The sequence below is a fragment of the Panthera onca genome, chromosome E1, assembly GCF_046562875.1.
Source record: "Panthera onca isolate mPanOnc1 chromosome E1, mPanOnc1 haplotype 2, whole genome shotgun sequence".
NCBI classification, from domain to species: Eukaryota; Metazoa; Chordata; class Mammalia; order Carnivora; family Felidae; genus Panthera; species Panthera onca.
Genome location: NC_138352.1, coordinates 31,373,311 through 31,395,862, shown reverse-complemented (window position 1 = coordinate 31,395,862; position 22,552 = coordinate 31,373,311). Strand labels below are relative to the sequence as shown.

Here is a 22,552-nt window from a genome sequence, read left to right as displayed (position 1 = left end):
CACATTTAGAGGCTTTTGTTTCCTTTAAACAGTCCCTTGTCATCTGGGTTGTCAAAAGGTAGCAGACAGCACTAATACACGTGAGGGATCAACCATGAAAACAGGCCTCTCAGGTGACTGGTAGGTACAGTGGTAATTAAACCCGATCCATTCCTCAGGTTTCCAAGACGATGCCCCCATTCGAGAAGTGCCATGGAACACATGGCTGGTGTTCACAGGATAAAGGCTATAGGAAGGAATGTTCAGAACACGACCTTGAGACTGTCAAGGAAAGTGGTGGGGGGGTGTGGGGAGCAAGCAAACATCAAGCATCAATGGTGACTCGATGGCATTGCTTAGAAAATTTCAAGGTCGGAGGCGCCTGGGTGGCTCAGTTGGTTAAGCGTCCGACTCTTGACCTAGGCTCAGGTCGTGATCTCATGATTTTTGTGAGTTCGAGCCCCACATCGGGCTCTGTGTTGACAGCGTGGACCCTGCCTGGGATTCTCTGTCCTCTCCCCTGTCTCTCCCCTACTTGCACTGTTTTGCTCTCTCTCAAAATAAAACGTATTAAAAAAATTTAAAAACACCTCAAGGTCAAGAATGTCTTCAGTTGGCTCAGGAAAAGGAACAGATGTTAGAACTTCATTTTTCTTTTCAGAGAATATCAGACACACACACACACACACACACACACACACACACACACACTCTCCAAGAATTCAAAAAGATACTGAAGTATGCATGTTGCTGAGCCCACCCGCTCAAGCTGGCCAACAGCAGCCACCAGTTATGAGACCTCCCCTCTTCTGGGCAGCAGGCCCCTCACAGGCACCCTCCCATCTCCGAGGCCCTGCCCCTCGAGCCCACCTACATGGTAACCCCTTTCCCTGAGACCTGGCTGACCTGAAACTTAACCCTACGGTGGCAACCCTCAGACCCCCCTCCATTCCAGGGCTCCTAGTCCCTTGGGGGGGTACTCCCAGTTCTCCTGACTCCGACGAAGGGACAAGAGTAGATGCCACAAATCTGGTGTTCAGCAACCCATCCGGGCCAGCAGGCACAGGGCCTGGGCCCCCACCCCACAGCAGCCCTCACCCCAACTGGCCGTCACTCTAACACGTACCACACGCAGCTCTATGGAGGAGAGATTCCCAGCCTCTAATTCTGTGACCAACAGGTGACATTTATCTGTTGGGCCATTCTTCTGGGTCTAATGACTGGCAGGTAAACCCTAGCTGGGTGCCTGTGACTCTACCCTCTCCTCCCACTTCAACATTATAAGGACAATGTTGAATTTAAACTAATTGATATTCATATGCTTTAAAAAACTCTTCTAGGGGCGCCTGGGTGGCTCAGTCGGTTAAGCGTCCGACTTCAGCTCAGGTCACGATCTCACAGTCCGGGAGTTTGAGCCCCGCGTCGGGCTCTGGGCTGATGGCTCAGAGCCTGGAGCCTGCTTCCGATTCTGTGTCTCCCTCTCTCTCTGCCTCTCCCCCATTCATGCTCTGTCTCTGTCTCAAAAATAAAAACATTAAAAAAAAACCAAAACTCTTCTATTTATATGTAAGTGATGAATCACTAAATTCTACTCCTGAAACCATTATTACACTATATGTTAACTAACTTGGTTTTAAATAAGATTAAAAAACAAAACAAAACACCCCTTCTACTAGTAATATTTCTGGCAACAACAAGACTGGTACAGAACACACAGGAGAGGCTGGGGCAGCAGGTTTCAAAAACTCACTTTATTCCAATGTGAAATGAAGACGTGATGGTTTAAAAACAAGAAAAAGTTCTTGATCAGCGGTGGGGAGGCTTCGCTTGCCAGCTCACACCCACTGCCTTTGAAACAAGGTATCTGGACAGACCATACCCATCCGCAGCTCCCCACAAAGCCCCCGGGGCAGAGGCCCAAGCCCTGACCGGCTCCCTCAAGCTCACCAGGGCGGCGACCCCCCCACCCCACCCCATCAGGGCTCCAACAGCAGGCACAGGGAAGCGGCGCAGGAGGGCGGGAGAGGGAGCAGCTGGGGCTCATGGGAGCCACTACCTTCCACGGTGGCCCCCCCACCACCCGCCCCAGAGCTACTCTCTGTAGGAGGTGCTTGTGTGACAAGGACCAGGTAGGGAGCTGGGCTCCACAAACAAGTGGCAATCACTCCTGTATCTAGTAAATTCCCCTCAGGATCCATGATTCAGCCCCGGCTGCCCCAGCCCCTCACCTGCCCCGGCCCTACTGTGCGTCAGGCAGCTCCGGTTAAAATGGGGAGAAGGATACATTCAGACTGTAGCCCCTAAAGTTATCTCCTGCTGAGGGGCAGGAAGTGGGGAGGCATTGCCTCCCGCTGGGGCCCAAGGGCAGACAGGCCAGGGCCGGGAACAGGGTGTCTAGGGAGCCACCACTGCCCCCCCTTTCCCCCTTCCCCCCAGCCCGGCAAGGCAAGGCCCAGTCACAACCGGTAAATCCCCCGCAGCTCTTGCCTCACCACAAAGCTAAAGTGCACCCCCAACCCTCCAGCCCTGCCACAGAGCTCGGACCCCCCCTCCCAGGACACAGGAAAGCTCCCCTCTTTTTGGCTTCAAACCTGGACTCTAAGCCAGGCTGGGCCCAGGGGCAGAGGCAGCAGAAGCAGCAGCCATAATGTCAAACATTCAAATGACCTGAGAAATCTCATCTTCACGTCATCCACTCAGAACCGACACGGGGCTATGTACAAGTTAGGAAGGACGGATCGAGACACTCACGGGCACGGACTCGCTCGCACACACCTGCTTGTGGATGGGGTGGCCGGAGGGGGCACCTGCCCCCCCGACTGGGAGCCGATGCCCACACACTTCATTTGCGTGTCTTCAATTAGGCCTCTGCATCGTATATTCATCGAACCAGTGCAAAAACATCTTTGGGGGGGGCAGGCAGGCCAGGCCAGGGTCCCAGGAGGATGCTGGGGTGGGGTTGGGGTTGGAAACATGGCAGAAGAGGGACTGGTTTCCTCTCCTGATCTGTAGGGCACGCCCCCCCTTCTCCTGGAGTCTGGATCACTGGGTAACGGGGCAGCTGGCTGACTGTCCGTCTGTCTCTCCCTTCCTACCCCTGCAAGCCCGGGGAAGAAGGGTCCTTGGCGGCCTGGGGCTGGGAGGCTGAATCCTCCGGGACCCCCGCTGGCTCAGGCTCGGTGGCCATGGGCTCCTCAGCCTTATCCCTGTTTTTGCCGGCCTCCTGGAGCTGGTGCCGCCGTGCCACCTCGGCTTTCAGGTTCTCCAAGTCTTTTTGGCTGAGTAGAAGGACAGGGATGAAGGGCAGGTGTCAGAGCAAGCCTGGGCCCTCTGTCACCTTACTGGCCTTGGTTAAAATTGAACCTGGGGTTGGGGCACCTGGGTGGCTCAGTCGGTTAAGCGTCCGACTTCAGCTCAGGTCACTATCTCGCGGTCCGTGGGTTCGAGCCCCGCGTCAGGCTCTGGGCTGATGGCTCAGAGCCTGGAGCCTGCTTCCGATTCTGTGTCTCCCTCTCTCTCTGCCCCTCCCCCGTTCATGCTCTGTCTCTCTCTGTCTCAAAAATAAATAAACGTTTAAAAAAAATTAAAAATAAATAAATAAATAAATAAATAAAATAAAATAAAATTGAACCTGGGGCAAGATCAGGCTCTGCTCTTTGCAGTGGGGGGAGAGACGTGTGGAACAAGCGCTCCCCTCCGCAAAGCAAAAAGGCCCCTAAGCACGAAGACAGTAAGAACATGGTGCACTCGACACAGCCTCCAGTTAAGGCCCGGCTCCTGCTCAGCCTTTACCCTCACTTCCGATCCGCAGCGCCACGTGGCCTGTGCCACAGCAGATCACACACGGAAGGTGGCGGGGGGGGGGGGGGGGGGCGCGACACATGCGGCAGGGACGCTGTCAGCGCCCCAGCCCCTGGCTGACCGAGCCCACGTCCTCTGCCGGTGGAAGGACAGCAGGACCGAGAAGCCCACGAAGGCAGCGCTGTTCTAAGAGCCACAGCAGGACCCTCAGGGTCCAGGTGTGAGACACATCCCCACACGGAGGCAGCGGGAAACCAGAGAAAGAACGAAGCTGCTCTTACGTACTGACAAGGAAAAGGCTGCTAAGGGACAGTAAGTGCAGAAAGATACGGCCACGTGCGTGGTCTGCTACAATTTTTGTGCAAAAAAAGGGAAAAGATTACAGACATGTGCTTGCTCAACTACGTGGCTATTTCCTGAAAAGATTCACAGGGAACTTCTTACCACTGGCTGTGCTTCTCAGTTCTGAGCCACAACAACCAATTCCAGATTTTAAAAAGAAAAACCGAAAGCCCGCTTCCACGTGGGAGTTGAGTGCAAGCGGAGCGGGGGCCTCACCTGAGAGGAATGAAGAGGATGCCGTTGATGACGTTGAGCTGTTCCAAGACACTGGCCATGCTGGGGGCTGTGAACTGAGGGGCGGCGCCAATGAGCCGGTGAGCGCGCGGGGAAGCCGGAGGGTGGGGGGTAGGGCGGGTGCACATGCAGTTGCGGGGGGGGGGGGGGGGGGTGTACCTTGAGGGGCGGGATGTTGGCGCTGGAGCCGTTGCGGTAGATCTCGTTCATGGTGCGCTGCAGGGCCACGGCCTGCTGGGTCAGGCACTTGAGGTACTCGGAGCTCTCCTTGGTCTTCTCGTGGTCCTCGCCCAGCTACGGGGTAGGTGGCACAGGCGGGAAGGGGTCAGCGAAGCCACGGCCCAAGGGCCCGGCGCCGCCCCCTCAGCCCCTGCCGCGGCCCACCTGGGTCTTGTAGATGGTGTAGCCCTCCTTCTCGTGCTGCAGGGCTGACCGGAACTCGGCTTTGCTCTCGTAGACCCGGGCGACAAGGTGGTGGCTGCAAGGGGGCGTGCAGGGCGCAGAAGGGACACGAGTGGGCCTGGCGCAGGGGCTCGGACTACTCTAGATTCCCCTCTGGAATCCACCCAAGGGCAACAAAGAAGCCCGGGACTCGGAGAAGAGACGCAAGTTGAGAGAAAATCCCTCAGGAGTCAGATGGAAGACAGGCTGCCGGATCCCATGTCCACCCTCAATCGAAGTGCCTTCCGGGACCATGTCCCTGCGGCCCTGGGCGCCCCATGCCCTTAACCCAGCATGGGCTCTCACCTGAGGGCCACCTTGAGGGACTTGGGCCCGTGGTACTTGGTGCTGACAGCCAGCGCATTCTCCAGGAAGCGCAGCGACAGGTCGTATTCCATCACTCCGTGCAGCACCAGCCCGATGTTGTTCTGGGGGCGGTCGGGAGGGCCCCGGTCAGTGCCGCTTCGCTAGGCCGAGGGCTAGCCCCGCTGCCCCTCCCCAGCACTCACGTCCAGCAGCGCCATCTCGGGGTGGTCCTCCCCGAACACCAGCAGTGTGAGGTAGCGGGCGCGGTACAGCAGGCTCAGGGCCGTGGACAGCTGGCTGCTGGCGAAGCAGTACAGGGCCAGGTGCATCTGCAGGGGCAGCGGAGTCAGGAGGGGGTCCCGGGCCCCGGCGCAACCCCCCACCCACGCCCCCAACTGCTCACATATTCCTGGATGGTATTGGGGTGCTCGATGCCCATCACTCGCTCGCTCATCAGCACAGCCTTCTGCTGGTTACTCAGGGCCTGGGAGAGGTGGGGAATTGTCATCCCAGCGCGGGTACCGCCCCACATCAAGTCTGCCAGGCCCCCAAGCAGCCCCCAAGCAGCGCAGCCTCCTCAGCAGAGAAGTGTTCACAACTCAGCTGCTGTGAGCATGGAAGGCCAGGCCCCACTCCGAGGCATTTTTAAATAGCTCGCCTTGAGTCTCTCGCCCCAACAAAATCTATGCTTAGATATAAATCTAAAACACTACTAATAAAAAAAAAAAAAAAAGGCATACATAAATGAAAGAGTCTACGGTTGAAGGACAAGCGGAGGCCTACGGTGCACCCGCCCCATGACAAGGCAGGTGGTCCCCAGCAGGCCAAGGAATGCTTAGCGACGCTCCCGACAGCTTCCCGGGGCTCTTACAAGGCACCCGGTACCGTGAGCCTCAGACTATCGTTCCCAGCGTCCCCAGGAAGCACTCCGTCTGCGAGCGAGGCAGCTCTCCCAGGCAGGACAAGCAACTCCCCGGGGTCTCCCTGGTCTCTGCCTGATCCTCCCAGGGGACCCCCTGAGGAGAACGGCGTCCTTGAGCCCCACCGTTGGGGCTCAGGTCCCCAGGCCTGGGCTCCCGCCTCCTGCGGCACGGAGTGAGAACATGGCCCCGGCTCCCTCACTTGCCATCCCCCAGCGCCAGGCCGGGCCCCACGGCCTCTGTGGACACAGCCCGGAGGGTGCTCAAGGCCCACCTCGGCGTAGTCACCCATAATGTAGTGGAGACGAGCAAGGAGGCGCAAGCAGGCACAGATCTCCACGTGCATGGCTCCGTACACGTTGTTAAACAGGTTCAGGGCCTCATTGATGAGCTCACAGCCCTCCTTCAGGAAGCCTGCAGGGCACCCCCAAGGGCGGCAAGGTCAGGGCCGGGCCAGGGGACCCCCACCCCCCAGCCACACCTGGCCACGCACCCTGCTGTACTTTGGCCTGCCCACTCTGGAAGAAGTGGAAGGCATCCGAGGCCTTCGGGTTGACATGCTTGACCACGGGGAAGATATTGAGCACATCCTCCTCGGTGAAGGCGGGTTTGTGGCGGCTGTCAAAGCTGTACTCCTTCAGCAGGATCTGGGGGACACAGCCCAAAGCCCGAAGGTGGCCTCAACCCTGGGCTCAAATGGCCAGCACCTCCCGACTGAGCACCCCACGTCGAGAGAAGGCCACTTCTCCCCACGCTCCTGCCGACCCTGCGGGAGCTAGGAGGGACCCCCTGAATCATCCACACCTGGATTCCGGTTTTCAGGGAGATTTCCCGCAGCAGCGTTATCTTCTGCAGCCCATAGGTCTCCACAGCCTGGTCCACGGTCTCGCTGTGGGGGGAGGTGGCAGGTGGGCCTGGGTGGCCCAGCCCCCGTCTCTGCCCCCTGAGTCAACGGCTGCCTCCCCACCAAAGGACCAAGCCCAAGTACCAGCTCCCATCCCCTCATCACCCTGGCAAGCAGCCCTCCACTGCTCCCTCCCTCCAGTCCCAGCCCCCACCCTGCAACCGCTGCCCCCGCGCCGCGGCCTCGGAGAGCCCAACACCCCGTGCTGCCACGCACCACTCGAGGCTGAAGCCAAAGTAGTTCTTGGCCTCCTGGCAGATGTTCTTCCAGAGCTCCTGGGGGGTCATGACAGCCCAGGCCGTGTTATCTGCCGCCCCCGGGGGGCGGTTTCTCCTCCTCCTGTTCCTCTTCTTAGAGATCAGCTCGTCGGCGGGCAGGTGGGCCACAGGGTTGGGGTAGGAGCTCAGGAAGCAGTTCAGAAAGTGGCTGATGGCAGCCGAGAGGCCCGAGAGCTCCACTCCCTGCGAGGAGGTTCGACTCAAGTCACAAGGGCCCTCAGGCCCCAACCCAGGGCTCTTGCCCATCCCACCCGCCACCCCCCACCCCCCACCCCCAGGCTGTGGTGGGAACAGCAATACCTGTAAGTAGGTCTTAAAGATGTGCTTGGCAGAACGGGTGATGAGCTCTCCAATGCCAATTTTCTGCAAGGGTTCGAGAAGGGAGTCTTGGTTGGGCCCCAGGCCTCCATCCAGCCCCAGTGCCTCACAGCCTGGCCGCCCTGAGCATCACTCACATAGATGTGGTCCAGCTGTTCTCGGGCCGGGCTCCGGAGCACCAGGTCCAGCACCTTGCCCAGGTAGCGCATGTTGATGCCACGCTGGCGCATCACCTCAGCCAGCGTGGCCCCATCCATGGGCAGCACCGCATGGTCTATGCAGTCCTTCACCTGCGGGCTGCAGCAGGTCAGGGCCCCCCAGCCTGGGCCCTCTGCCTCCTCCCACCCTGGGTCTTCCGGGGGAAGGGAGTGGGGAGCTCATGCCATCCTGAGGCCCTGAGGGAAGGAGGGGACTAAGACCCCAGCTCCCAGTTGGGAAGAGGGACGAAAACAAAGCGGCAGCCAGGACGTGAGAACGTGCCCCCCCCAGCCTTCTGCACAAGCGACAGGAAAATGGGATGGCAGTCACAGGGAAGCAGGTGCTTCCCAGCAGGGGAGCAGAGGTGAGGGAACCCCACTGGCAGAGCCCAACAGGCAGCACAGGTTCTCCCCGGACCACGCAGGATAGGGCAGAGGCAGCCACTTGGGGGGTCACAGCTCTGTCAAGCCTCAGGACAGGCTGGGGGCCAGGGCAGCTGGCACAGAACACTGAGCTCATAGATCTGAGACCGGAGTGCCACCCGACTGTGGGGATACCTCAGTAGGGAGCAGGCGCTCCATCATCCCAGAAGCCTATGTACTAAGCTTACGAGGTTGAGGACAGGACCCTCCCCCCACCTTTTTTTCCAGATGCCCCGGTGCCCCCTCTGTCAGCTGTCTCATCACACAGGGACTCGGAGGACCAGACCCCCAGCTGCTGGCTCCTGAGGCGGGCCCAGCGAAGCAGAGCCTGCGCCCGAGGCCTCCCTTGGCCTCTCTGGGTCAGCAGCCCCATCTGTATGTACGAGGGTGACAAGCACTCTGCCCCACCTGCCTCACAGATCAGCAGGTCTAAGGGAGTTACTCCTGCGAAGGTTCCACAAGCTTCCAGAATCAGATGGATGAAGCACCAGGGCCTTTAACAGCATGCCCTGTGCAGCCCCCCACCCTTGTGGCCCCTCCCTCACCAAGCCGGGGATCTGGCAGGACAGCAGGAAGGCGGCGGCGTCTTTCAGCAGCTGCTTCTGGTCCCGAACTTCCTCCTGGCAGGACTCGGGGAAACGAACCCCTGTGGGAGGGCCAGCAGAGGCCTGAGCCAGGCAGAAGGGATGCAGGGGTGGCAAGATAAAGGCCAGCACCCGCCAGACCAAGGGCCCCAAGATGACCCCCACGGTATCCTGCCCGTCCTAATATAACACTTGCCTGGTGAGAAGATGTCAGGGTTGAAGCGGACGTCAAAGGCTGTGCAGCTGATGGAGCCCACTGCCTTGCACGCGTTGCGGATCACCTCTCGGCTCCGAGGGTCTGCTGTGGAGACACGGCCGGCTCGGAGGTAGCCCCCCCCCACCATCAGAGGGGGGAGGCTGTGCTACCCCAGGCCTCCCCCGGCTCCGCGCAGACATCTGCCGGCCTCTCTTAGGGCTGGGGCAAGCCACCGCCGGCAGGTGCCAGCTGCCGGGACAGAACCCGGGCTCCCTGCTCCCCCCATGCACAGCAGCCCCACCTGTCCCGTCGTCTGAGGCGATGGTCTCCGCCAGCTCCTTCACCTTGGCGAGGCCGCTAGCACTGCCGCCTTCCTCCTCACTTCCTGCCTCGGGCCCCGGAGGGTCTTCAGGCTTAGGTTCCGAGGAGGGGGGGTCACCATTTTCCAGTGTGGTGGGGTTCTCCATCTTGCTGGCTTTCTGCTGCATCAACTGCAGGGCAGCCAGCTTCATGAAGAGGAGGTACCTAGAGCGCAGCAGACGGGGCAGAGCACCAGATGGGAAGACGGTATCCGGGAGCCTCGCCGGCCTGGCAGCGGGGGCCAGGGGCAGGCCCCAGACCCCTGGTCTGTGTCGGCACGCGGACACCTCCCACCCCAGCAACTCCATCAGGTAGTAGCAGGTCACAACCACACCCGAGATCTTCCCCACAGAAAGAGGACATCTGGAGTATTAGCAAAGGAGCGGCCAGGGGCTTCATGCGGGCCAGGCTCAAAACAGACAGATCCTCCCTGGCATTGTGAGGAGACTGATCGCAGTGAGGGGCATTCGATGTGGCAGACTCCTAAGCACCAAATGCCGGCAGCGGTGACACCGCCTGGCGCTGGAACATTAAAAACACATTAGTGGATTTCCATATGCTCCTCAGAGGAAGAGTGCTGCTTCGGCCGAGAGCCACTGGGCTAGCTGGCTGCTAATTTTCCACCCACATAAAGCTCCTGACGTCCATGTTGCGGAGCGTGAGGTCACAGTGCACGGTGCTGGGGCTGTAATGACCGGGGCCAAAGCTGGCTCTTCGTCACCTTCCTTTTCTTTTTTTTTTTTAAATATTTATTTTTGACAGAAAGACAGAGTGTGAGTGGGGGAGGGGCAGAGAGAGAGGGAGACACAGAATCCGAAGGAGGCTCCAGGATCCGAGCTGTCCACACAGAGCCCCACATGGGGCTCGAACTCACAAACCGCGAGATCATGACTTGAGCCGAAGTCAGTTGCTTAACTGACTGAGCCACCCAGGTGCCCCTCTTCTTCACCTTCCAAAGCGTCTCCCATCAAGGACCAGACCCCAGAACTGTCTACTGGTTGGGTGCCCTCAAAAGCCTGGCCCCTCACCTGTGCTCCACAAAGGCGTCCACCAGCTCCTGGCGCAGGCAACAGAGCTTGTGCCGGTGCGCCCGGGGGAAGCCGGCGCGGGTGCACTCCTCGGGCAGCGCCTCGCCGGGCACGGGCAGGAAGTTGAGGTCAGGGGGGAAGGTGCGCAGCAAGTCGAGGATGTAGTGGCGCCCGTCGTTGCCGATGATACCCTTGCACTCCACGGAGGAGCAGAGCTCCACCTCCTCGCCGCGGTCGTTGAGCACCCGGTGCCTCAGGATCTTGAGCGGCCGACTAGTACGTTCCAGCAGCTCCAGGTATCGAGGGTGCGACATCACCGTCTTGCCAAAGTCAATGGAGCCGTAGATGACACTCTGCTCCTGGTCCCGCTCCAGGATGCCAGGGATGATGGACTGGGCCGTGACGCGGTAGCCACGGTAATCCACCACCACCGTCCCCAGCGTGTACAGCCCCTCCACGTCCACGGCGTTGTACGTGCGCACACCATTCAGGTCATTGGTGGGCGCCACGTAGGCCGCCACATCCCCACCGAAGTCCTTGTAGTGGTCACGAACATCAAAGCCCAGGCTAAAGAAGATGTTATTCCAGATGAACATCTGCATCTTGGTCTCCTCACTGGGGTTGATGGCCATCACGTTGCCGTCGATGACCGCCATGGCGCCCCGTGTGGCTGCAGCCGTGAAGTCGCTGTGCACCTGAGGGGCCGAGGTAGGGAGGGTGAGAAAGGCGCCATCCCTGAGAGCCACAGGTTTGGGCCCACCTGGCCAAGCTCACCCAGACAGCAGAGGCAAGTGGACGGCCTCGAGGGCCCGGGGGCTCTAACCTTAGCTTCCTCACACTTGGACAAGCACAAGAAACCCATTTTTTGAAAAAAATTTAACACTGATGTTCAGAGACGGCAGAGCTTAGTGATTAACAAAGAGAAGGGCTGGACCAGGTCTTCGATCCACCAATTATGTACCAGGTGAAGTTGGCCAGGTCACCTCTCAGACCTGTTTTCTCTGTCTATAAAACAGTGACGACAAAAGTTATCAACCTTTACAAGGTGTCTGACAGATTACAAGAGATGATGCTGATCACACACGACACAGCCCCTGGCAAAGTTAGTACTCAAACCACTTAGATCTTATTTTTACCATTACCATCTCTAGGCAGCAAGATTATGGGAGATTAAGAACGGCTTTTCTGAAAGCTTCTTTTTCCCTCATCTCTCTAGATAACATCACGTGTGTGTCCAGGTGAGGTCCTGAAGGCAGACAGTGGAGGCTGGGAGGCTGGAAGAACCCTGTCACACAGCCCACAGGGAAGGAGGTCCCCCTGACCCCACCCAGCCCATGGACTCCCAAGTGTCACAGAGGCCAAAAATCAGAACTGGGGTAGCCTGCTCTGCCAGAGGCGAGAAGTTAGCCAACGCCCTGCAAGGCACCCTGTCTGGACATCTCGGCAGGCAACAAACAGGCCTGAGGCTGCCAGTTAGGCACGAGAGCCGTAGGCACCTTGAATATAGCTCTTTCTCGAAGGAGCCGCTCAGGCAGGTTCTTGCGGGGAAGCTCCCTTGTCGTCTGCAGCTCCTCGTTCCAGTCCCGGGTCTGCAAAGGGACGGAGATGCCGGCTCAGCCCCAGCCCCAAGACCCGCTGTGGGCGCCCCTTCCTCCACCTCCTCGTGGACAGCCTCACAGGCTCCCAAGTGAACGAGACAGACAAGCAGATGGAGCCTCCAGGGAGGCACACAGAACCCAGCCTGGCCCCCAGCAGGGGAGAGGAGACAAGAGCCCAGGGCAGGCAGGGCCAGGCTGCAGGCACCTGTCCAGGGATGTGCTCCTCATAGCCCAGCCTGGAGGTGTAGGCGTCCTCCGCACGCACGCAGTCCATAGCATGCTCTGCCTGGGGCGCTGTCCAGCTGTACACCTGGAACGGGGTGGCAATCCTCTCGAATGGGTGGCGCTGGACCCTGTGGCAGGGAGAGGGGGAGATGGGGAAGCCTGCCAAGCTCAGAGCCCTGTCGTAGCCTCCTTCTCTGAAGCCCCCACCAGCTCTTGTGTCTTTGCACTGAGATCCCCCCCCACCGGAAAGTCTAACAGAAGCAAATGGGCACCTCTCCTAGGGCTGCCGTCTTGGGGCCTGGCTAACAGCTCCCTGAAGGGAGGCTCTGTCTGGGGTGCTGGGGGCCGAGGGCATGGCTTCTTGGGGCAGAAGCGATGGAGCTCACGCTGGTAGCCTCACCCCACCCCATCATGGGATGTGAGGCAAGGGGCAGAGACGGAGCAAAGACACCACCTTTTCTTCTGCAGCACGGCAAAGTTTTTTTTGAAGGTTGGGCTGATCTGGTTGAGCAGCTCCACTAGGGAATGGCTGAGGAAGCGGGGGCTGGCAGGCTTGGGATTGAAGTGATAAGCCGTGGACCTGTGGGAAGAGGGTGATTGCTGCGCAGGGCACCCTGGGTGGCTGCCCAAACACCCGAACAGGCTTGAACAGGGACTCACTGGTTCAGGTAAAAGCCCCGCGTGGATGCTGTGATGCTGACTTGCCGGTCCTCGGCTGTGATCACAAACAGGTACATGAGGTCCCCATGCATCTTGCGGTTCCCAGGGGGTGGGTTCCAGCCACTCATGGTAAGAACTTTCAGGCACTGCAGGGGCTGCAAATATGGCCAAGAATGAGTAGGCCAGGCCTCCAGGTAGGTGGCTCCCGCCCAGCCAGAGACCTGCTGCTCCCTGGCTCTGCTCTGGAGTCCTACCTTCCAGTCACGGTTCTGGGGCTGCAGGGGACACAACGGCCGTTCCCGGCTCCCTGGAAGGATGTACTCAGGTGGTGTGCAGTCAATGGGGTCCATCTCCAAGCCCTTCTTCCGCTTCCCGCTGTCTAAGGGACCCGAGGCTGGTGGTCAGCACAGGGCCACGCGGGGGCCAACTATCTCCCCACCTAAAATGGCCCCAGTCTGGATGCCTCCAGCCCTGCCCCCTCCTGCTAGGAAGGCCCGGCCCATGGCCCCTTCACCAGCCCCTGGCCAATCTGCTCTAAGATCCTCTGCCCAACCCCCAGTCCCAATGCCTCCCGCACCTCCCAGGTCGCCATCGGTAAAGACGCTCAGGAAGGACAAGGAGTTGCAATCAACCCCGTTGAAGGCATCAGATGGGTCCAGGCTCTTGAGCAGGTCTCGGACATGGCGCACGTGGATGCGGGCCTCACGTACCGTGTATGGTTCTGTTGGGAGAATGAGAGGCAGGGCTTGCTCGCCGCTGCAACAACCCACCCAGTACAGAGAAGTCTGCCATGGTGCTTCCACAATGGTCTTGATTTTCAAATTTTAGGCCTCCACTTACAAATTCCATTATAAGCACATAAGCTGGAGTTCTGGATTCAACACACACACACACACCTGCTTGCTAACAGGCAGAGATCCTTGTCTGCAAAGAACCTTCTGTCAAAGGGCACAAGAAATGCCTCTGGAAGCACACCCAGGCCTCAGAGAGCTCACTGAAAGGCCCCTGCTCTCGTTCACAAGTGTCACAGGCACGCAGGCCCAAGGAACTGCTGGGCCCTGCACTGCAGCCTCAGTCCTATTCTTCCAGGGCAGCCCTTGCACAGGGGCGGCCCGAGGACTTACCGGACCCATAACTACAACACTGCCCCCCAGTATATACTTTATGAATTTTAATGGGGACTCTTTTGGGGGAGAAGAGAGGGTTCCTCATCAAGTTTGGGCACAGCTGGGTTCCATCTTTCCATATGTGTTAGCAACAACCTCACACACTGCCCAGAACCCCTGAGCTACTTCTCCCCTGGGGACCCAAGTTCATGGGAGCTTTTATTTTATAACCAACCAGTCTCACCATACCAGCTGCTCACTCCACCACACTGGGTCTGACTTGTCTACTTGGGAGTTGTGAAACTTTAGTTTCCTTACGAGATTTAATTTTTCTGTCTATAGAATTTGACTAGGCTGATTACAAGCCCTTGGTTGGTACCATTTTTTCTTTTTTTAAATCATGACTCTGATATTTAACCGATAATGTGGGAGGGCACATGTGTGAAGGCCTGAGGAACAGACCTGGGCTCCAATCCTGCCTCCACAAGGTCCACCCTGTTCTGAGCCTCCACGCACTCATCTGTGACACAGAGATAGCAGTGGGGGTGGGTGGAGTGCCACCTGGCCCCACCTCTGTGCGCCCTCCCTTGGCAGGCTGCCCAACTTCAGACAAACCTTCCACCACGCGTAGCACCGAGCCCTCCTGCAGCCCCTCGACACTGCGCAGCTCTGAGAAGTGGTCCAGCATGTTGCCATCCAGGTGCAGCGAGAAGCAGGTGCGGTGACACGTGTCTTCACGGTCCATGAGTACCTGGTGGATCTCCTGTACCATCTCCTGGGGGGACACCTACCAGGCAAAAGGCCCCAGCCACCCTGGTGAGGACATACCGCTTTCCCTACAGTATGAGGCTAGGACAAGTGATGACCAGGCATGCCTTTCCAGCCTTATCCTAACAGGCCCATGCTCTGGTCCCCAGCACCCTCCTCCACTTACCTGTAAAGAGAAGGGCTCAATCCCAGGTGCCAGGATCTTCACAGAAAAGCCTGTGTCCTGAATGACAATGACCTCCTGTCCAGTCGTCTCCTCTCCTGGCTCGGATTCATCCAGACCATTTTCCCTGGGCGGCTCAGCAGCCCTTTCTTCCCTTTTTAGGCTCTCTGGACAGTCTCCATTCAGTAGCATGACTGATGGCAGTGCTGCGGGTAACAAGAAAGGAGCTGAGCCTAGTGGGGCCGTCTGCCTCATCCACCTGGGTGGACGCGGCCCCTAGAGAATGGCATCCGCATTTCCTCCCAAGACTCAGTCAGCCCCACCCCGGACTCCACAGTCCCATTCACACTGGGCACACAACTTTCCCTCAACCCTGGCCACCTGCAGGCCGCTGCCTTCTCCCTTCCACATGTTGGGCCCTCCCTTGCCATCTGCTCCTCAGTCCTCCAGTCTGGCTTCTATCTGAGCACACCCACCCAAATCAGTCTCCCTAAAGCCACCCCAAGGGCCAAACCCAACTGTCTTCTCAGGCCTCGAGGTGTCGGACTTCTCAGTGACACCCACCATGCCTCACTCTCTCCTCCCCTTCCCTCGTAGCCACTGTTCGCATGTTCTTTGCTCTCCAGCTCCATCCCCTTCCGGCAGCCCAGGCTGTGGGCATCCCGGGGCCCCAGCCTCTCCTCATCCCACCTGATCTCCCAGGACTTCAAATGCCCTCCCACCATGCAGCTAACCTGGCCAATCCAGGCCTCGCTCAAGCTTTTCAACATGTGGCCATCCCTTAGGCATCACCAAAGACTCATCCTGTTGACATGGAATTCACCTTCCTCCACAAGCTGGCCTCTGCTTGGTGAAAGCCCCTCCACCCCCAGTCACCCAACCTAACCTCCAAGCAGGCCATGGAACCCAGCCTCTGCAGCCACGGCCCCAATACAGGCCACTATCCCCTATTTCAAGTCACCACTCAGAACCCACTGCTAACCAGATCCAAGCTTCTTAGGCCAAAGCTCTCAGGCAGCCTGAGGTACATCTCAACTCTTGAAGACCGCTCTCCTTGTCAAGGTCTGAGATACACCAAACTACCAGGAAGCCTGACATGCAGGCTACACATCTTCCCTCCCACCTCTGTGCTTTTGTGTAGTTTACGCTGCCCTCAGTATACCACTCCATCGGGCAAACTCCTACTCCTCTATCAAGGCCCAGGTGAAATAAACCCCCTTCTCTAAAGCCTGCCCAAATGATCCCTGACAACAGGATTACTGCCTCCTCACTGCTCCAGAGACATGGTGACACCTCCCAGAACACTGTTCTATGACATTCTGGGGGACTCTTCATACTCGCAGCTCTATCTTCCTTCCATCTTTCCTGCACTCAACAAAAAGGCACTGAATTAATGAATTAATTACCGCAAATGTGGAGTTAAGTCCAATATTTGTGAACAACACCCAATTCACAAGCTGTGGGGAAGAGAAGAAAGCAGGGAACAAAACCTTCCCTTTCTGCCCAGACACTAAAGGGAATAAAGGAGAGCTCCCTCCCTGCCCTGAGGAGCAAGGACCTCCTCACAAACACTCCGGCAAAACACAAGCCTGCCTGGATATCCATTTGGCCCTGGGGCCTTTCCACGAGGGTCTGCCTGGAAACCAAACATGCCCCTTGCTTGTCTGAGAGCTCCAGACAGGTCAGCTCACCCAGCTCTGCTCCCACCTCTTCTGCCCTACTGTTAGGAGGTGCCTTCTCCCCAGACCTATGTGGGCCCTACCCAGACCCACCATAAACGTGGAGCCAGGGGCCTCAGGAAAGGAGATAAGCCCAGCACAGAAGGGCACACCACGGGGACATGCAGAGAAGCCGCTCCCTCTTCCCCGTGTCCCCTCAGCTTAGTGATAAACAGGACCGCCAGGAGCTGAGATATAGCTCCCTCCTCCCCTCCCCAAATAAGGATGTCTGAGGCCCAGGGAAGTTCAGAGGCTTGTCCAAGGTCAACAGTGGACCCCAGGTCCCCCGTCAAGAGCCCACACCACCATGCCAACACACTGCCCTCAATCATGGCCACTGTGGATTTTCAAGGCCTGTTATCGCCCCCATCCCTGTCCCCAGCACACCCCTCCAGACCTGAAGGAAAATTCTGGAAAACCACAAGGACACACAAGGACCTCTCTCCAGTGAGCCCGCAGCCCCAGGCAGTGCTACCCCAAGCCCCTAAAGGAAGCGGCCACCCCAAAGGGAGAATCAGGCTAACTCTATGACAAACAAGCAGGAGGGTGGGGAGAAGGGCGGTGCTTGGTCAGCTTCCAAAAGGCAGCAAGAGGAATGGCAGATATGAGGCACTTCCCCTAACTGGGTCCTTGAGAAAGACATTGCTGTGGGAAAGCTCCTGGAATAGGAGCAGATGCAAGAAGGGCTCCCCCCAGCACGGTACAGCAGTTTTGAGGTCTAAGACCCCAGAAGCGAGAAGTCAGATACCCGGCCCCAGACAGGCAGCCTGCACTCCGAGTCTGGGCTAAGAGGGATGGGAAAGGGGGACAGGGAAGAAAGGCAAAGGTGGCCACAGCTCCCACCCCTCTCGCCCAGGACCGGGAGCCTGCCTGCCCAGAAGGTACCTCAGCACCAGGTTACGTCCCAGGGGTACCCAATCCCCTATCAGATTTCAAAGGACCATGGCTGGTTTCCAGGAGCCTCCATTCCCCTCCTCCTTCCTCTGAGAAACCCTGAAGGTCTCCCTACCACTGGATTAAGGCCAAGTGATACCCCCACAACAGGCTGACCACCTGGCTTGCTGCCCCCCACAGCCCACCTGGTGCAGTTGGAGGCTGCTCTCTTCTGGGCTCTGGAGTCTCGGGACCACCATGGCAGCGAGGCAGCCAGCTCTCCAGCTCAGGCTCGGCACTGCCTGAGTCCCCTGTTCTGGCCTCTGCCACTATCCTCGCCCCCATGCAGATGGTCAGCCCAGGGCTGGAGCTCTGGCCGGCTTCGGGTTTCAGTGGGGCCAGGCCTGCTGGGGCAGCCCTGGGAAGGGCACACTCCCCCTGCCTCGCATCCTGCTCAAGGTCGGCCAGAAGGACGGCTGTGGGCCAGGAGGCCCCAGTGGCTCCAGGACCCCAGGTGGAGCTGCTACCAGTGCTCAGGCCTACTTCCTTGTACCCACCAAAAAGGGGGTCACTGCTAGCGAAGCCATTAGGGGGGCAGGAGAACCCAGCCCTGCTTGGGGTACCTGGGCCTCTCAGGATTGAGGGCCCTGGGGACAGGCTGGCAGGGGCAAGGCCCAGCAAAGGGGTCCTCTCCTCGGCCCCAACCCCAGTGGAGGTGGGCAGGACCGCTTCAGCCAGCTGCCGGCAACAGCTGGTGCAGACCCAGGCCCAGGCCATGAGGTGGCCACCCCGTCCACCAGTCACAGACTCTGAGCACCTTGCCTCCTGGGTCAAGTGGCTGGCTGAGGCTTCTGGCTCATGCTGCCCCCTGCAGGTGACCTGGCCGCTCTCCTCTTTCTGACAGTCACAGGTTCTAGTGGGAGGGGGGATGGGCCCTCAATCTCCCAGAGGACAACTGCACCCGTGCCCCGGGCCTCCAGCTCCACCACGGAGCTGGCAGGCTCTGTCTTCCCTTCCCAGCAGCCCCTGCGCTGCCAGGAGAAAACCAAGTCTCTCCCTCAGGGAAAACAGAGCTGGCAGCAAGAGGCCGAAGGCTGTTCGGCTGTGGAGAAGGAACATGCCCAGCCTCGCCAGGGCGCCTTCCCAGGGCCTCTGACTTGTTGCCAGGGCCCAGCCAGCACTGCTCCGGCATCCATACTAACCAGAGTGGGGGCGGGGAGCCAGGCTCACTCCAGGCCCCCTCCCCTCCAGTCCAGTCCTGTCCCAGGCAGCCCTGATGGCCAGGCACACAGCAGGTCCTCAGCCTCTCCACAGGCCCCACAAAGGCCTACACACACTGGCCAGATGGTAAGAAGGGCCAGGCCCAGGCAGAGCCCCTCTTATCCTGCCCTCTTCCCAATCACACCCTAACCCTCTGGAAAAGGGGGTGGGGCAGAGCAGCCTGGCAATGACCTCCGAGTAGCAACAACAACTATTTCCATTCTGGTTCCCAGAAAGTCAGTGCTCACTCTAGGCCCATCCCACAGCAAGTCCCTCAATCAGCTCAACCAGCTCATCTCACTTGAGGAAACTGAGGCTCCAGAAGGCTAGGAAGCAAGCTGCCCCAAGACCCGGAGTCAACAGGCAGCCAAGCCAGGTCAAGAAAAAAGAGGTCTGTCACATGCCCAAACCCATGCCTCTGAGTGCCACTCCTTAAGGCTGCAGCACCCACTGGGTACACAGTATCCCTTCCTCCTCCAGGCCTCAGGGCTTAGTCCAGGAGGCAGATCGATCCCCAGCCACAGCACCCTTCCAACCCTCTACATCCCCTCCTCTCATATCCCAGGGGGCTGCCCTGAGGATCTGGGCCTTGGGGAAAGGACAAAAGGTGGTTCTCTGCAGAATGGGAAGGGGTGGCCCAAGTTGCACACTGCATATACACACCCCTAGTTCTCACTGACTGGGTCAGAATGTGGAGATAAAGTGTACCCCTGTCCTGGCCTGGGAGCACAGAGACCCCATGAGCAGCAGAAAGGAGGAGTTAGAAAAGAAACTTAGGCCATCCCAGGTGGCCTCTGTGTCTTCCCCAGCCTGGCATGGCCTCACTCAGTAGACTGTGCCAGAGCCAGGCCCCGCCCCAGTCAAGGCCTTAGCAGGTGAGGCTCCAGCAGGAAGTAAGGCCCGGAAAGACACATCACCCCCTCCCAGGGAACAGGGCTTCAAAGGAAAGGGTAGGGGTTGGCAGGCAGCCTGCAGAAGACCCTGATGATATGGGCATCTGTCTCCTTCTCTCCCCGCAGGCCAGAGACATGTCTGCAAGGTCTGGAGATAGTTAAGTGATCCTCAAGCCAGTCTACTCAGACCTCCCCAAATCAAGAGCTTTAGGATTCTGTCAGGGAGCTCCCCTTAAGCCTTCAAGCTCCTCCCCAGTCTACCAGCCCCCTTCTCTGTCTGGGCCTCAACTCCAAGGAACCCTCCCCTAGGCAGAAGGAACTTGACACACCACTGTGAACTTGAAAAACCTGCCTGTTCTCTTAACCCCTAAAAGCAGCTTTATTCCCAAGAAGGTAGCTGACCCTTGTCCCCCACCCCAAAAGGCCTTGATTACCTCCTCAAAGGGACTGGAGAGCCTTCCACAGCTGGGTCCTAAGGGTCAGAAGCCTGGATGGGAGCCTGCTGGGGGGTTGGGGGGGGGGGTCTCCATTTAAGGCCACCCTACTTCTTTGAATAGATTCAGGCCAGCTGTAATTCAAATCCTAATTATCTATCCTAGCTTCTCAGAGACATAAGGAGCCAATGTCCCACCACTATCATGCTCCCAGTTTCCAGAAAATGAACAGCTGTGCCCTTCCCCTGACCCAGGCTGCCCCAGACAGAGCCTCTCAGCACATAGTGGAGATGGGGCTTTTTTACACAAGCCCTCGGAGAAATCCTCCGGCAGACTCTCCCTCTTCAGTCCCCATGTTCTCAGCATATAATCCAATATGTCGCGGCTTCCTCTGGGATAGATCAGGGAAGCCTTGGCATGTCAACCATAAGCTAGAAATCCAAATGCCCCCCACAGCTAAAGCACTGTGTGACCTTGGGCTAGTCACTTTATCTCTTCAGGTCTCTTTGCTAGGAGGGAAATCTGCCAGACCGGACCTCCGCTTATCTGGCCTGCCCCACTGATTCACAGCCACATCAGGGCAAAGCCTGGCAGGTTGGAGTCATCAGCATCTGCTGTTCTGCCCAAACCCTGGCCTCATCTAAGCAATCAGCAAAGCTGCTACAGTACCTACCCCCGATACAAGGTAACTATGCTGTGACAGGATCAGAGAGCCTACTTAATACTGTTCCCATCCTGACTCACTGAAGTTAGGAAGAGAGCTGAAGATGACAAGTCCTGCTGAGAAGAGTTGGGGGAAGTGGAAGACAGGGATAGTTCTACATTCCCACCACCATCCAGGGGAGAGAAGGACCACAGCCCAGCCCCGAGGCCCTGAGGATGATTTGGAGATGACAACTGAGGCCCTGGGAAAGGGCTTCCAGCCTCAAGGCTGGAGTCTAAGACATGATGGAAGGAACAGAGGAAGCCCAGGAGAAATAGATGAAGCAGGACCCACCAGAGAAGAGCCTTAGCCACTCCCAAAGCCACCTCCACAGAGCCCCCGTGGGGGACAGCTGGGAGCTCCACTCCACACTAATGACCTTTGCCTTAAAAACAGCAATCCTGAGCTGATCCACTTTTCGCAATAAGGCGGGTTAATGATCAAGTTCTGGCACAAACACCTCCTCCTGCCAAGGAGTTTGGCTTTGCCTCCACGCAAGCAGACCCTTAGGTCTTCAGATCCCGCCAACACCTAAGAAGGAAGACATCAGAGCCTGAAGACCTGGGGTTAAAGCATTGTTTCTGGGAATGAACTAGAGAAGCCCCCTCACAATACACACCCACCCCCAGCTCGCGCTCTTCCCACAGACCAAACTTGGGAAGTCCCAGGTTGAGCCTTACTCGCAGGGCTGCAGCCCTGTGTACAGAAAGGCTGTGTACTTCCAGGCTGGTACATTATGCTTGAGATCCTTACGCGAAGGGTGCCGGACGGAGCCAAGTGTCAGTGACCCCAGCCCCGAGGGTTCCCCATGCCCGCGCGCGGAGGGGGTGGGGCACCGATTCCACCGGTCTGCGGCGGCGGCGCACCCCGAAACCGCGTGTGCGCGCACGTGTCCCCCCTAACGCTGTCCTCCCCGGGACCCCACGTGCGAATCCCAGGCCGCAGCCGGGGGCGACAGTGAAGGTGACCTTCAGGGCGGGGGCGGCCCGGGGAGATGCAACCCGGCCCGGGGAGGAGGGAAAGCGGCGGTCCCCGTAAAGCCCGAACCCACCCGCCCGCTCTGTCCCGTCCAGCCTCCCCGCCCAGCTGTCCGCTGGCCCCGGCCCCGCTCACCGGCCGCGCCCGGCCGCCCCTTGCCACCGGCCTGCGAGCTGGGCTCCCGGGCGCCGTCGGCCGGGGCGGCGACCGGCAACTCGTCCGTTTTGATGACCATGGCGGCGGGAGCGGGCGTCCGGCTTGGCTGTCCGCGCCGCCCGCCGCGCCACTAACCCAAGTGCCCTGCGCGCCGCGGCCGCTGCGGGAAGGACGGAGTCACCGGCCCACGTGGTGCGCGTTGTAGCCTTTGACCCCACCGCCGCTCCCCTGCCCCGCCCCCGCGCCCGGCCCGGCCCACGGAAGCCCGCGAGGGACAAAACGCACCGCGCCTCATTGGCCGTCCACCAAGGCGGTGACTTTCCCGAACGCCTTAAAGGGAACGCACTGTGACTCAGGGTACTGGGAGGCTTCTGGCCCCCTTGAGAGGCGGGGCTGCGGAGAGACGTCCTTGCCGTTTTCAGCCTGTCCCGCGGGCGCCCTGACCTTGGGTAGTGACTCTTCTAGGACTGCCATTGCTCAGCGTCCCCTCCCCCAATGGCCCTCTGCTTCCTATTGCAAATCAGCCAAATGACCACGCGGTCTCTAATCTGCGGTGACCCACAGCGCCCTCCTCACCAAGCTTGAAAAAGGGTGGGGCTGGGGTGGGTCTAGCTTCCTGAAGAAGGGGTGCAGGGCAGCTAAAAGGTAAGCAGTGTCAGAAATGGAGCCACCAAACTTTGCCCTGAGCTACACCGTGCTTCCCCCT

At 58.8% G+C, this 22,552-nt stretch overlaps 1 protein-coding gene across 4 annotated transcripts; it reads right to left on the bottom strand.

Annotated features, from left to right (window-relative positions):
* Positions 1-1,710: 1,710 nt before the first annotated feature.
* CLUH (CLUH binding protein of NUMT mRNA) lies at positions 1,711-22,045 on the bottom strand. 4 transcript variants are annotated; one of them, XM_060646964.3, is made up of 26 exons: positions 21,826-22,045; positions 14,835-15,037; positions 14,516-14,687; positions 13,372-13,515; positions 13,049-13,173; positions 12,795-12,949; positions 12,589-12,714; positions 12,115-12,262; positions 11,808-11,900; positions 10,312-11,006; positions 9,225-9,448; positions 8,924-9,028; positions 8,689-8,789; positions 7,661-7,813; positions 7,506-7,568; positions 7,144-7,388; positions 6,828-6,912; positions 6,517-6,670; positions 6,298-6,437; positions 5,507-5,587; positions 5,307-5,432; positions 5,104-5,225; positions 4,741-4,834; positions 4,516-4,650; positions 4,339-4,412; positions 1,711-3,257 (listed from the first exon to the last, which is right to left on the bottom strand). In XM_060646964.3, the coding sequence occupies exons 1-26, from the start codon at positions 21,923-21,925 to the stop codon at positions 3,071-3,073; spliced, it is 4,050 nt and encodes a 1,349-aa protein (XP_060502947.1). In that variant the 5' UTR covers positions 21,926-22,045; the 3' UTR covers positions 1,711-3,070. The 4 variants fall into 4 exon arrangements, with proteins under 4 accessions (XP_060502947.1, XP_060502948.1, XP_060502946.2 ...); XM_060646965.3 differs by having other exon boundaries at positions 8,924-9,025; XM_060646963.3 differs by lacking the exon at positions 21,826-22,045 and adding an exon at positions 17,629-17,845 and having other exon boundaries at positions 8,924-9,025.
* Between the last annotated feature and the right edge of the window lie 507 nt (positions 22,046-22,552).

Coding starts and splice junctions, on each gene's coding strand:
- CLUH (XM_060646962.3), bottom strand. CDS start 17,767: ATGGGGGCGAGGATAGTGGCAGAGGCCAGAACAGGGGACTCAGGCAGT. Junction 13,174..13,371: donor TACCGATGGCGACCTGGGAG/GTGCGGGAGGCA, acceptor CGGGTCCCTTAG/ACAGCGGGAAGCGGAAGAAG. Junction 7,569..7,660: donor AACAGCTGGACCACATCTAT/GTGAGTGATGCT, acceptor GAACCCTTGCAG/AAAATTGGCATTGGAGAGCT.